Source organism: Phragmites australis, chromosome 7 (genome assembly GCF_958298935.1).
Source record: "Phragmites australis chromosome 7, lpPhrAust1.1, whole genome shotgun sequence".
In the NCBI taxonomy this organism is placed as follows: Eukaryota; Viridiplantae; Streptophyta; class Magnoliopsida; order Poales; family Poaceae; genus Phragmites; species Phragmites australis.
Genome location: NC_084927.1, coordinates 9,535,424 through 9,550,307, shown reverse-complemented (window position 1 = coordinate 9,550,307; position 14,884 = coordinate 9,535,424). Strand labels below are relative to the sequence as shown.

The following is a 14,884-nucleotide window of genomic DNA, read 5'->3' as shown; positions in this document are numbered from 1 at the left end:
TATGTTGTTACCATACTCTATAATTTCGTGATTTGTAGTATACTTACCAAGGGAGATTTATTTTCTACTGTATGTATTGCACAATAACATTGGTATGCATGCAGTTGGATCACACTGTCTAAAATTTGCATATGAGATAGTTTGTCCAGTTTGAATCATAGGATAGAGTTATGTTTTTGGCATAACAAGCGACTGCTATCGTCATATGTGTCTAGACTTGGATTTGCTAGGTTTATTAAGTGTTCAGTGTCAGGTTTAGGTTAGATGACTATGGCTCAGGTTTACTTTATTGCAGACTTAAGAACTGTTTTTCTGTTGTACATTCAGAATTTTCTAAGTTGGTTCACATAATTCTCAATTAAGCGTCTGATGTGGCTGTGGTGTGTCAGAACTATACTGGATACTGAGTCGTTTGGCAAAAGGAAAAAAAGTTCCTGCTGATTATTCTGTGGATTTAGTTATTAGGCGCAGAATTGGTTTTCAAAAGTACTTCCAGTTCCATGGATGAAACAAACCTAGGAAAATATGCATTATGGGCAGAAGTAACAAAACTAGGTAAATTTACTCGATAAAGCATAATCGTATATAGTTCTATGAGTGGCCTGTTCACAGATGGAGCGTATCATTTTAGAATTGGAGAAATGTAAAGAAGGAATTGTTTTTTCATTATGCTATATAATTGAAGCTTCAGCAGTGGCGCTCCACGTCGCCGTTATGGTGGTTGTGGTCACATCCTATTTTTTGTGATGGATGTGTTTTGCTGTGCATACGTTGGCGCATTTATTCCTTACTCAGGCAAATAATGTACTATTCATGTGCCATTTAACTTTTTACTTACTTTTCTGTACTCATGAGACTAGATACCCTATTGTGTGTAACAAAGTCAATTAGGGGGGAACAGCAGAAGACATATAAAGGTGTAGCTTCAGTTTATCATTATCGGGTACTAGAGTGATGAGAATAAAACGGCAGAAGAAACTAATGTTGCATGAAAACTGGCATACTGTATTGAACTATTGATGCTATTAAGGTTTGAGGATTCTGAGTTGAAACAGTGCGATTTATATATACAATTTCACATTAGATGAACAAGTCTCGGATCTTTTTCCCCCTCAAAACTAGAGGTTCACTCTAATCACCTTGACGGCTTGACCGTAGCCTGCATCCGTTGTTTGGTGGCAGTCATCTGTTCCGCACGTTTTATAACTTGGGCATTTTGTAATTGCAAGAAAGGCTTTTGTGGAACTATTCCCCGAGAATCCTCTCTGCTACCTGTGTCTCAGCGGAAACATCTTCAAAAGATAGTTCGCGCGCAACCTTCAGATGAATTGCTTATTTACCAATCGTGACACCTGTGAGGTCCGTGGCCACGGCGCTGAGACGCCACACCATCTGATTTTTGGGTGCTCTCTCTCGAGCGCTTTGTGGGCCGCCGTTGGTTTCTCCACTAGGGACACCACCGTTGACGCGCTCTGGTGCCTTACTCGACCAGCCGCCCACTACCATGTCTTGCTGCTTCTCTGCTGCTGGCACCAGTGGAAGCACCGTCACGACGTTGTCTTCCGTGGCCTCCAACCATCCATGAACCGGCTCCTGACACCTTGCAGGGAGGATGCACAACAATGGCCCTATCGCCTGTCGCCTGATGACTCGATCGTTGTAACACAATGGTGTAATTACCCTAGTACGGCATGCTGTTGTAACCTTGTACCAGTGAAGATCAATTATTATTGCTCCCATCTTTATCAATGCATTTCGGAATAATGGTGCGAAAATGAGATAAAATGCCCTAGAACTCCCCTAAATTGAAATCTGAAGTTCACACCCAGACCAGTGAAATCTCCTGCGGCAGCAGAGTGCACTTACATATCATTAGACACTCAAAAACCACCAGTCTTCACTCCCATATCAAACACGATACTGGTTGCTTGTAAAATAGCTTCTGCTTCATAATGAGCTACGTCCTGAATGTGCTTGAGGCGCTCTGCAGCAGCTATACATGCGCCTGGCTGCCTCATCTCTGAGCAAGGCACCTTAATCGTGCCTAGTGAGTAAGCCTAAAGACAAGGGAGGACTAGGGGTGATCAATCTCAGAAACCAGAACAAAGCACTGCTTCTTAAGCATTTGGATAAATTCTATAATCAAAAACAAGTTCCTTGGGTAAGGTTGATATGGACTACATACTACTCTAATAGGAAAATTCCCCATGCAGTTCGTGAAAAAAGCTCATTTTGGTGGAAAGATGTCATGAGATTGTGTGATATTTTCAGAGACATTGCCACTGCTCTGTTGGAGATGGCAAAACAATTCTTTTTTGGACGGACCACTGGAATGGTCACTTGCTTCAGGATAAATTCCCAAGGTTGTTCTCATTTGCCAAAGACAAATCAATTTCAGTGGCAAAGTTCTTGGCCAATCCATCAATAGGGCAACAATTTCACATCCCTTTAACCATGCAAGCCCATGAAGAATATTTGCAACTGCAGGACATTCTTCAAGGAATACAGACTCAATCAGAAGGAGATAATAAAGATAAATGGCAATACATTTGGGGTTCTTCTATATATTCATTAAAACGTTGTTACAATCTGCCTTACAAGTACATAAGCCCCCCTCAGCCTTTCCTATGGATATGGCAATCCAAATGCTGTAACAAACTCAGAGTGTTTATTTGGCTATTACTAATGGACAGATTGAACACAAGAAACCTACTCAGAAGAAAAAATTTCAAAACTCCTGTGTCCTCTGCAGACATCAGCTGGAGGAAACAGCTTTCCACTTGTTTTTTGAATGCAGCTTCAGTCGATCTTGCTGGGAATCAATTGGTCTGAAATGGACTCGCACTCTGCCATTCTTCAGTATGATACAAAATGCCAGACAAAGTTTCAACAAACCTTTCTTTATGAAAATCTTCACAATAGTTGCTTGGGGAATCTGGAAGCAAAGAAATAATATGATCTTTGATCAGAAGCAACCTTCTCTTAACTCTTGGAAAAAGATCTTTGCTGATGAAGTTCTACTTCAAGCTAATAGAATCAAGGGAGATTTAAGAACTAAGCTTCTAGAATGGACAATCTTAGTTTGCTCTAGTTAAATTTCTTCTATTAATGATCTGCTGGTCTCTCTTTTCCCCTGCCTCGGAGTTTCCACCCTCTTTTGGGTTTTATATAGTCTTAAATACTTTTATCTTTTAATATACTTCTCAGTAGGGGTCTCTCCTGCTGAATTTACCCCTTAAAAAAAAAGACAAATGCGCTGTTACCACCAATTCGCTACGGTTCATATTAAGAAATCAACTGGTTTCTTGAAAATTTGACAAAATTTGATTGAACTTGACCACATTTTGATCAAACTCGATAGAATTTTGGCTGAATTCTCCAGTTTTCGAAGAATGCGCTGGGGTCCCCTTTTTTATGCTCGATCGCATTTGTAAACCTTGCCACAGAACACTCAACATTACTTCTCTAACAAGCATCAGTTTATGTCACTCAAAAACAGATATTTCACCAGTCCAGCTGCATGAAGCAATCACATTGGGCATTACAGGGTGGTATGCAACATCAGTGCATGCTTCTTTGAAGGCTTCTGTTTTCCTTAAAAGCCTTGCAGACTTGTAATCGTAGAAATAAATACATCCATCGGATGAACCAGATGCAAGTTCTCTCCCACAAAGCGAAAAATTGCACTTTATCGGGAAACCCCACACTCCATGCCCTTCAAACCGCATATACTTGTTTAGCTTGAAGGGTGGCCTTGCTGAAAATATCGCAATGTAGTTCCCGTTGGATTGTGCAACAAATGAAGCTTCATATGGGTGGTATCTTACACACGGACATGTGAATGCTTCTGTATAAACCTGTGATACAAATGGTGATTTGTGTCACCTTTCATTGTGCTGATAAAGGCTCAGTACATATTATAACAAAATATATTCCCTGAACTAAAAGTGAATTCACTTTCTGATTCAAGATATCATTATGGAACTGAAGTAGCATATCTAAATCATTGCATTATCAGTTTGTAACACACAGCAAGTGGCATACAGGCATGATGGCCAAATACACAAGTTGACTACATAGTTATATTACTCCCGTTCTTTTTTACTTGATGTAATTTACGTTTCATGGTCTACACGATACAACTGACCATTATTTGTAACTTTACAACACTAGAATTTATAGAACTTTAACATTACAAAGTTGTCTTTAATGAGAAATCCAGTAATGTTGTTTTCATAGATCCAACTTTCACAATTTTAAACATGTTGATGTTCCAATTTTGAAACGTTTGACCGCACAGATTCTAAAGCTTCACTTAAAATAGAACGGAGGTAGTACTACTTTACTGTAGCCATAGCGTACAGTGCTGCAGATTTTTGTTACAAGATTAACAAAGCACCTATACTTAAGGACCAACCAAGTTTTGGAATTTGGGGGACCAGTTGAAACTGTTTTTGCAATGGAGTCTGGGTTCCGAGACAGTCTGACAAAGAATTGTCAAATCATAGTGATTTTTTTTTTCAAAAATGGGCACATAAAGGATAGTCAACATGGAGCCACTTCTGAATATTTACAAATGTAATGTTAAAATTCAAATTTCAATATGCCATATTATAACAACTTATGATGGTTTTTAGAATATGTTCTGACCAAATGCTTAAGTCCCATTAGTGTTGTACCACGCTCAGACAGGTTTTACTTCTCTCATGAATATTGTGAACTTTTTATATTGAAGCTCTACATATCATAACAGAGATATCCAAGTGAAAATTGTTTAATAGTCTTTTATAGGGACAAATATAATAAGAGAGCAACAAAGCTTTTCAAAATAAGGATTATTTTTAGTCTTTTTCAACTTTGTTGAGCACATGCTGAATGCATGCAGATTGATGTTAAAAGCTTTTATAGGGACAAATATAACTGTTACCTGGTTAGATAAAGGAACTTGTCGCAGGACATCCCAAACAATTATAGTGTTCTCACTAATATTGCTTCTGGTTGTGTCAGTTGAAGAGATAAACTGTTTCCCATCAGCACTGAATTCAATGTCAAGAATGGTTCCAAGACTTCTATGAAATTCTTTAGTTACCAGACCACTTCGAATATCCCACAATCTAAGAGAACCCTTGGACCCACCGGATAGGAAGAGATTGGGGTTACTTGGATTGAACTTGATGACCTCAACAGCTTGATCCTCCTTGAATACCTTCATTACTTTTCCCTCCACAACATCAACAAGCTGTAAGGAACAATCAAACCCTCCAGAAAGTAAAGATGGCCCATGAAGGGACCACCTCACATCCTTTACAGCACCAGTATGATATTTCAAAACACGAGCAGAAGTATTTCCTTTGTCCCATACGTTCCATACATGGACTGTATGATCCATCCCAGCAGAAGCGAGAAGATGTGCTGCAATTTTTTTTCTTCATGAGCACCTGTTTACTTAATAATAGTCTAATTTAATATAATAAAAACCATACAAAATCATCCTGGGAATTGTGTATGTCAAAAGGTGATATCTCTATTAACCAACCAACAAAATTTGAAAGTGGTGATTTTACCATCAACTTGTCAAATGCATCGGAATTTATAATCAAATCATCGCATGCATCACATTTTTAGCAGTATCACTTAAAAGTGAGACACAAAAATATGACATAACAAGGAAAGGAAATTATATCTCCTGAGTTAAGTAACAATGGATCAAGATATTTTGTTTCAAATACTTGTATGATAACAAATGCATCACATGATTCCTGTTAGTAATAATACTGATATTGCTGCTAATTTGCCAACAATCATATTGCATTTTATGTGGGTTATGTGGTTAGGGTTAGAAGCTATTGTTTGTTTTCTTGCTGCTCTAGCACATTTACAATCATTTTCCCCTGTTCTTCTCTTGGCTCTGACAAAACTTCTTCAAGACAAAGTCAAGATTGCAAATGAGTGTAGATATGACACATCTTCACATTTTCAATAGAAGTCAATTTTACTAGGAACTTTTTATTGCCCATGAATATGTCACTCACTCATGTCAAACTTCTTCAACTAATTTCTTCTGTTTGTTGTTCAAGACTAGACAAAGTTATTCAGGAAGATCTCCGACATAACCTATTTGTTGGAGCAAGAGTTTATCTTGTCCCAGCAAGTACAGCGAGAGTATCTTCTAAGGAGGAAACTCAAGCTTTGAGACGAAATTTGAGAGAAAGAAACACCACGAATGTATTGATAGTAAAAATATGAACCGGGCTAGGGGAAATATCACAGGAAAACTTTGTGATTAGGCTCCTCTGTGCTGTGTTGAGCGGGCTCCTTTTTTCCCTCTTCTTCCAGGTGTCCACGACCCCTATTTATAAGGTAGTACGTAGCTTAGTGTACAAGTTATCACGATATACAAATATCGAGAACCTGATCGAATTACTAGGCTTATCCTGGATAACTACCTTTTACCCTACATAAAAGATAAATATCTACCGTTGCCAATTACGGCCCGGCGCCACTCTGCCGGGGGTGTCAGAACAACTTGCATCGTGTTAGGATGTCAGGATAAGCACCACTTGCACCGGCATTAATCGCCCGTCACCTTGCGTCAGGTCGGCTGCAGGGGGTGTCCTTTCTTCCCTAATATTATCTCAGGAGGCCGATTGCGTCTTTAGGCTTCGAAAGGCCGCATGGGCACCGGAGGGGCGGCCCGAAAGGGTCCGCAGCTTCTGGGGATAAGACCTCCTGCTGAGTTCGGAGACCGAAGGCTCTGGGGGAACTTGTTATAGCTTCAAGTCTTCAGAGGGCCACGTACGTGCCGGAGAGGCGGCCCGAAGGGGTCCGCAGCCTCTAGGGGTAAAGCCTCCTGCTGAGTCCAGAGGCCGAAGGCACTGAAGGGAATGAGGTTTCTCTCTAGGATGGTTGCCTGTCACAAAATTATGGCATATATTGGTGAGCGGAAATTCTCACCAAGGTATCTTTACGATATAAGATCTTCCTTTTTGGATTTTTTTTAATTACATGGATATATTTGCCAAATATGATATTTCTTAAGCATCCTTCGCATCGGTTTTAATTTAACAAGCAACATGAATTGTAAGCACTTCAGCAACAGTACAAAGTCAAAGATGAAGAGCAAGGGATCAGTAGAGGTGACATATCTTGGTTTGCACAAAATCAGAATTTCAGATGTACTCAGCTCAATCCTGATTCCTGGCAACCTTCTCTAAAGAGTTCTAATATATGCATTGTCCAGAGAAAAAAGGCGGATTTTTCTTACATAGTGAAAACTTTTGGAGCTTTCTTAGATGAACAATGTTACTAAGATATTTTATAGCATCATCGTTCATGTAGTGAATTTTGTTGGCTCAATGCTAATCTACTAGAATAGTAACTATATTGTTGAGAACATTAAGAATGCCACCAAAAAACTTGTCAAATATGTTAGTAGAGAAGTTCCTACTTGTTTGGTTGTAGACGGAGCGACCTAGGGCGGAGCAGCCCGAGGCAGCGTGGGACGCACTGGCGCGGGATGAGGCCGGAGCAGAGCGGGCGCCGGGTGGGCTGTGATGCGCGAGCGGACGATGACACCCAGACGAACGAGTGGAAGCATGTGGAGAACCTCGGGCGGGAGGGAAGCCAAATCGGAGAAGAGAGAACCGAGGGGAAGCTGGCAGAGAGAGAGCCGACGGGAGCCGATAGGTGGAATAGATCTAGATCGAGATGAATTGATGCGTCTCTGAAAACCTAGTTCTAATACCATGTTAAAAATAGCAACTTGTATTCCCTGGAGACTCTGAGCTAGTATATATGCATGTACATGTGACAATATGCAAGGAATCCCTTATATTCTGGGGATATTACATAGAGAAGTATATATATCTAACAGAAGAAAGACCATGTGCAACTCCTAATGTTGCCATTCTCTTGTAGCATTTGGAAACATCTTTTCTCATGGCTGAAATTTATAGATAATACCTTGCAAGTTTCATATCATTAATGTTGGTAATGATATCAATACCAGGACAGCACAGCGCTGCAGCCGCTCCATGTCCTAGTTATTATAAGAGATTCATATCATGTTCACTACCCCATTGGCTTGACTACAACCTCCTTATTGTGTCCCCTGTTTGCATACCCCATTGGCTAGAGCAGAACCATCCTAGTTTGTCTTAGGATACGAGAGAATAATGTATTTTCTTGATATCCTAATGCACAACCCCAGAGAATGGCTAACAATTCTAACGTTCCATGAGTGTTAACTCATTATGATAATTTGATTCAAATAGAATAGCAAAGTAGCAGGATTATGTAACAATAATTACCGACCATGACTCGGTGACCAATCTACCCGATTGACTGTCTTAATGTGACCCTTCAAAGAAACTGAGAGCTTCAATGGCAAACTTTTGCTTGATCCAGGCTTCGGTTGGCATTGCAAGGAATGCAAAATGTCACCTCGCAGATTTGAATCAGTGATGGATCCAACTGTAACAATATGTGTACAGCAAATGAGCAAGGTACATAAAAGGATGTTCAAGCAACATAACAAAAATAAAGTACAAATGTATCACTCTCTGGAGTCATTCCTCATGAAAACATCATCATAAAACTCAGCTCTTGGTAACAAGCACTTTGGCTTTCTTGCACAACAATGTTTAAGCAACTACAAGCTTTTTATTGGCCCTTGTTTTTTTTCTCAAACACGCAGGAGAGTTGTGTATCATTGTATTAAAGAAGAAGAAAAGGTATAACCCTGAGTACACACACACCCACACCATCAGAATTTAGTTTACATGCACGTCTGTGACAAAGAGACTACAAACAACCACACCTTAAACTAACCTCCGGGTGCTAGGGCACTTAAGAAGAAAAGCCCTCAAGCCCCAGCCAAACCCCAAAGTTGCACCTCTTCTTTAGCAAACAACAAGACGCTTGCCAAATTTGGAGCAGAACCATCAAATACGCAACGGTTTCTATGCTTTGTCCAAGACCTGGACAGTGTTCTCCAGACAGTTTCAACCATTCGAGACATTTAACCATGCAAGATCAAGTTCATTCTGAAAGAAAATACACTATTGACAAATCAATTTATCTCGATGGTCAAAACTAATCACACAAAGACATCCTAAACTCAGTCAAACATTTAGTGACACTGCACATCGCTGTTTCCAATGTGAGAAGCTAATCAGAAATTCAGAACTAATTTTACTACTATAAATCAGAATAGACGCATGAAAGCAATTTTCGCTTCCAGTCTGCTGCAAAGGGGGCCAAGAATGCTTACATGTGGAATCGAACTCTGCTGTCGCCGGCGGAGGAAGCTGTGATGCGGAGTCCGCGGGTGCCCGAGACGCCGCCAGGAGGGCGCGCTCCCTCTTGGAGACGTACCTACCACTAGCTATAGATGCCAGCGGCGCTGCTGCGTTGGGCGGGGGCGGTTGAGGGATTGCTTGGGGAGGGGGAGGAGAGAAGTACGGGTGAGGCTCCCACCGCGGCCGCTTCGGGGGAGGTGGTGCGAAAGCGACGGAGGCGAGCTCCGCGCCGGCCGGGGTGGAGGGTTGGTCATCGGCGTCGTCGTCGGAGGTAGAGCCGTACGCGGCGGAGAGGAGATCCATCGGCTGTTTGGATTTTCACCTTTTCAGTTCAGGGCACCGCAAGCGGCTTAAGGGCCGGACCACTGGGTTCAACCGGGAAAGGCTGGATACTTCGACTGGAAGAGTTGATCTGGATGAGCTGACACAGCCACTATGTTTGGTTGGTAGTATAGAATAGTATTTATTTATGTTTTATTTGTTATATGGAATGATAAAACTTGATATAAACTCATATTTGATTGGTTGAATTTGTGCAAATAAGATTACCTCACTTATCTTTACTTATGGTAACTTTACCTCTTTGTACAAATGATTGAAATAGAATAAATCTGAGTGAAGTGGAATTGGTCGAGCTAAGTTCTGACACCTTGGGCTGGATTAGAATTGGATGAACTCAACATTGCATTGGCTTACATGTCTACTTCACTATGTATACTCTTAGTTGTCACCCTCCATATCTAGCCAATATGCCATGACGGGTTGGCCCGACACAAGCTCCATATCTAGCCAATATGCCATGACGGGTTGGCCCGACACAAGAACGCCTAGGCACGGCTTGGTTAGGGTACGGCCTGTAAGTCCGGCTAACTAACCAGGTCGAGCTGTGCTGGCCTGCGTACTAGAGGCTCGGCTTACGACACGGTCTGGCTCAGGCACGGATGCAGCACGTCGTGCCATGCTGGGTGGTAAGGCGTGGTGGCGTGGGACGGCCATGTGATGGGACAAGGTGAGGTTGGGGCAGGGCGGTGGGGGTGGAGCGGCCGGGCAACGGGGCGGTGGTGCGGGAGCGGGGCCAGGGTATTGCGAGGCGGCGACGGGGCGGGACATAGCCAGGCCGGGCCAGGCTAAGGCGTCAGCCAGGCATGGCCTGGCCCTTATTTCACTCGTGCCTTTAACTGCCAATTCTTAAGCTCCAAACATGCATCAAAAGCCGAGCCAGCAAGAACTAGCAATGATAATATTGTTATCACTGTCAGTTCTTTAAAAGATGAGCACAAAAATATGTGCCTTTAATAACCGACAGTGATAATTTTTATCTCTATCAGTTCATATTCCAAACCGGTAGTGATAATATTTATTACTGTCGGTTTTAAAGAGACGTGCATAAAAAGATGTGCCTTTAATAATTGATGAAGACGAACTGGCAGTGATAATTCTTCTATAAATAGAACACATCTCCCACAGACTCCCTCATCTCACCGCTCCTAAGGGACAGATGCGGTCGCAGTGGAGCAGTGGTCACCATCTCCATCGCAACTACCTTTGTTCCTTGTGCCCGGCTTCAACGCGTCCTCACCATCTGCTCAGCCGTAGCCACCTCACCATAGCCATATCATTTCGCTCTCCTAATGCTGTTCCTGAGGGACAGAGGTGGGCTCAATGGTCACCATCTCCACTAAGCGCACCTTTGTCTCTTGTGCTCAGAAACAACTCATCCTACGTGCCAAGCTTTGAGCTACCTTGTCATCTTCCGAGCAACCCGTCCTGAGCTTCAACTTGTCCTCCACGCCAAACTTCAAGCCACCTCGTCGTCTCCCGAGCAACCCGCGCGGCTGCACACCTTCCCTGTCTCCTCATCTCCTCTCCTCCTCGTCTCCTCATCTCCTTACCAATGATTGCCTCATCTTCGCTCCCCATCTCCTCTCTCGTCTCCATTGCGAATGTAGATTTAGATAGACGTTTCCACTGTAGACATGAATCTTGTGTGAAGATAATTGTGACAATAAGTAGATCTAAATGAATGGCTAAAAACACAAATGTCTTGAAGACGGATTGTGGTTTTGCAATTCATTTAGGCTTACTATTATCACTGCGAATGTATATTTAGATTTAGGTATAAAATACTCTACCAGTAACATTTCAGTATGGGGTCTTCTGTCTCAAGTTTGAGTTTCTCGATCTTGAGATAGATTCTCATACTAAAGAGTTCCTGATAGAGTATTTTTTAAATATGGAAGGATTATCACTACTGATGTAGGGATCGGTGATGTCCTAAGAAGGGGGAGTGAATTAGGACAATTAAAACCTAATTGGCTCCAAAAGGTACATCTGGTACATGTTATTTCTTGGGTAATTCTCTTGTTGCATGGTCATCTTGGAAACATCCTCTGTTACATAATCTACTGCTGAATCTGAATATGTAGCTGATGCTAGTTGTTGTTCACAAACTCTTTGGATAATTGCTACACTTAAAGATTATGAGGTTAATTTAGAGAGTGTTTCACTTTTCTGTGATAACACTAGTGTTATAAGCATTACTAAAAATGTAGTGCAACACTCTCAGACTAAACACATTGACATCCGATTTTATTTTCTTAGAGACAATGTTGAAAAAGGAAACATTGAACTTCTTTGTGTGAATACTGAACATCAATTGGCAAATATTTTCACAAAATCTTAGGATTCTTCTCGATTTACTTTTCGTCAAGGAGAACTTTGTGTTATTCATCCTATAGGATTGTTTTGAGGGGGAGTTCTTATATCTTTGGAATTTATCGAAGTTTATAAAAATAGAAAACAATAAAAATATGATGAGCATCATATTTGATACATATGTGACTTCTGAAGCCAGTGCTTATGCTACATAGGAGTTTTTGCACTTTCATACCTACATGTGTAATTGTGTAGTTTTTGTCATGGCTTTTTAAATCGAATGACAACTTGAATTAAATTTTGTCATGGTTAAACTCTCTTAATTATTTTGATCTTTGATAAAAATGTTATATGTGAAATAATCAAAGAAATGAAAATGTGCTGAATAATAGTTGATAGACAAAAGATCAAAGAAGTATGCACTGTCACGCTTCTTTTTTCGAGACTGCTTATCATTGCACTTTGATATGAACTTGGAAGAAGTCGTATATGACTAAAATCATTATCTTAAGCTTCTGATTATCTTTTTGACATAGGCTTGACATGGTTGGATAGAATAAGACTGATGGTGCATATAATTCTTTGCAAAAGAATATGAGAAGTTCTTGACATCAAAATTAGCATCTTATTATATGTCTTTTTAATCAAAACAATAATATACTTTTGATATTCATGTTTTTTATAGCATATAAATTGAGGATTCAAGTGATAGAGATTGGGAGATCACGTCTTAGAAATAAATCATTAAGTATATTTGATAAGTTGTGCTCACACTATATTTTTACATGTGTAGACGGGTTGGTGCAAGTATTCTTGATAGTATGTCTTGGTCGAGTATTTGTTATATATGTGGATGAATTCTGATGCTCATTAAAATAATTGAAATAACAAGATTTGATTCTCTTTTTTTTTATGAAATCATTGCCAAAGGGGGAGAGAAAGTTGCTCATTTTGATTTTTTTTCTTCAAAGGGGGAGAGAATTTTTTTCTTCAAAGGATTTTTTTATCTTTTGATTTCACTTTGCGTTTGATTTTAAAATCAAATCATGTCAATTAAAATGTTACCAATGTTCACATAAGGGTTGCCAATGTTTTCTTCAAGGGGGAGATTATGAGATCATGTGATAAAAAATAGGTTTGATTGATGAAATTGGCAGAGCGAAGTGATTTAGCATAATGACATTTGGTTGATGTTCATGAGTTGCTAAGGTACGCTTGGATAGCATAGGTTGATGTTCATGAGTTGCTAAGGTATGTTTGGATAGCATAGTTATTTTGATGCGTTATCATTAGTTAGATATGCTTATGTTAGCGTGCTGGTTTTGCTTGGAGTTTGCGTGGTGTTGCGTGAACTGATCTTGAGTCAAGTCGGGAAGGACTTATGCTCGTACTCGATTGTTGTTTGATTCATGTGCAAGTGTTGCTCGAAGGCGAACATGGTTGTGTGGTGCCAGGACTTGAGACAAGAGTTAATGTTGGAGACAGACTCTGAGTTGGTTACTTATATGCATGTGCGCATGGGAGATGTGCATGCATGATTACGTAAGAGTTGTTGGCTAATTAGCTTAATTAGCAAAAATTGTTGGTCCTCTTATGATTAGAGGAGGATGGAGACCAGATTGAATACGACAAGGAGTTGTAGTTCGATTCGGTCATGTTTGTGCGTGTGGCTACTCTATAAATAGAGATGTCTGTTGTATTGGGGAAGAGTGCGTAGAACGCAGCAGAGAGATAGAAAAACTCGAGAAAGAGCTATTTTGGGATTTCGTGAAAATCCTTATTGGATGTTTTAGAGAGGCATCTTGTAAACTCATCTATGTAATGAAAATCAAGTTTCGTAAGTTGATGAGTTGCTGATTCAGAATTTTCTCTTTGTTTTATAATCTGCATGCTCGGTTTTGGTTTTCAGTTAATTTCATATGTTTATGAAGTTTTATCTTGGTTTAATCCATCCAAAATCTTACTAGAATATCCAGTGTTTGATCTGAAAAAATATCGAGTCGATTTGGTTTGTTCTTGAATATCTTTTTTGTCAACTTGACTAAGTTTTGATCTACTCGATACTGGTTGACACCATCTGCTTCGATCAGGAATAACTTTGATCCACATATCCGATTTACTCGATACTTATTGGATTAGTTTCGTATTTGAATCTAGTTTTTGCTTACCAAATTTGAGAGCAATCTGACCAACAGATTTTTCTCTACATCATTTTTACTAGAGCTTGTGCATTCTGTTTCGAGTGGAATACCGAGTTTAATCAAGTTTTGTTTTGGATAAGTTAATCTTTGAATTTGATTTCCTCAATCATTCACCCCCTGCGATTAGGTATTTTGCGCATATTTGATCATACAAGTGTGCATATATCTTATTGTTTTTTTGTTTTTCCCTTGAACACTGCATTCCAGTCTTTCGTAATCAGACACGTCTCCTTATTTTTCCCTGTAAATATGAATTTATAATTTAGATGCATGGTTCCCTACATGTACAAGATATTCTTGGCTAGATAAGCAGCATCATTTTCCTTCTTTGTTAACGTTTTGTATTTTCCTTCCGGTGCAGATCAGAAGCCTAACAAAAATGGTGAATGTACAAGTTTGTCTGATAAGCACAAACTCCATTCCAAGCTAATTTTCAACCAAGTTGTTCCAACTATGCTCTACAAGCCCATTAACCAAAGTTAAAGTAAGTTTCTTGAATTATCTCCTCTTTTATCTAGCTTGCGAGTAAAATCTTTGAGCCAACTCGTTAAATATATACATCCGTGATACGTTCATTTATGCGATCAATGCTGGTTTATTTTTTTCTCAACCAAAACTCAAAATTGTTTGTATTCGACATAAACAAGCCCAATCAGACTCTCATGGATGTACTATCATCAGTAATGAGTCTATATTAATGACGCGTTCAAAGTTAACAAATGTAATATC

General features: G+C 40.0%; 1 protein-coding gene across 1 annotated transcript; it reads right to left on the bottom strand.

Annotated features, from left to right (window-relative positions):
* Positions 1-3,457: 3,457 nt before the first annotated feature.
* On the bottom strand, positions 3,458-9,719 carry LOC133923965 (uncharacterized). Its single transcript, XM_062369294.1, has 4 exons — positions 9,272-9,719; positions 8,314-8,472; positions 4,928-5,412; positions 3,458-3,857 (listed from the first exon to the last, which is right to left on the bottom strand). Exons 1-4 carry the CDS (start codon positions 9,600-9,602, stop codon positions 3,486-3,488), a joined length of 1,347 nt encoding a protein of 448 aa, XP_062225278.1. The 5' UTR covers positions 9,603-9,719; the 3' UTR covers positions 3,458-3,485.
* Positions 9,720-14,884: the final 5,165 nt, after the last annotated feature.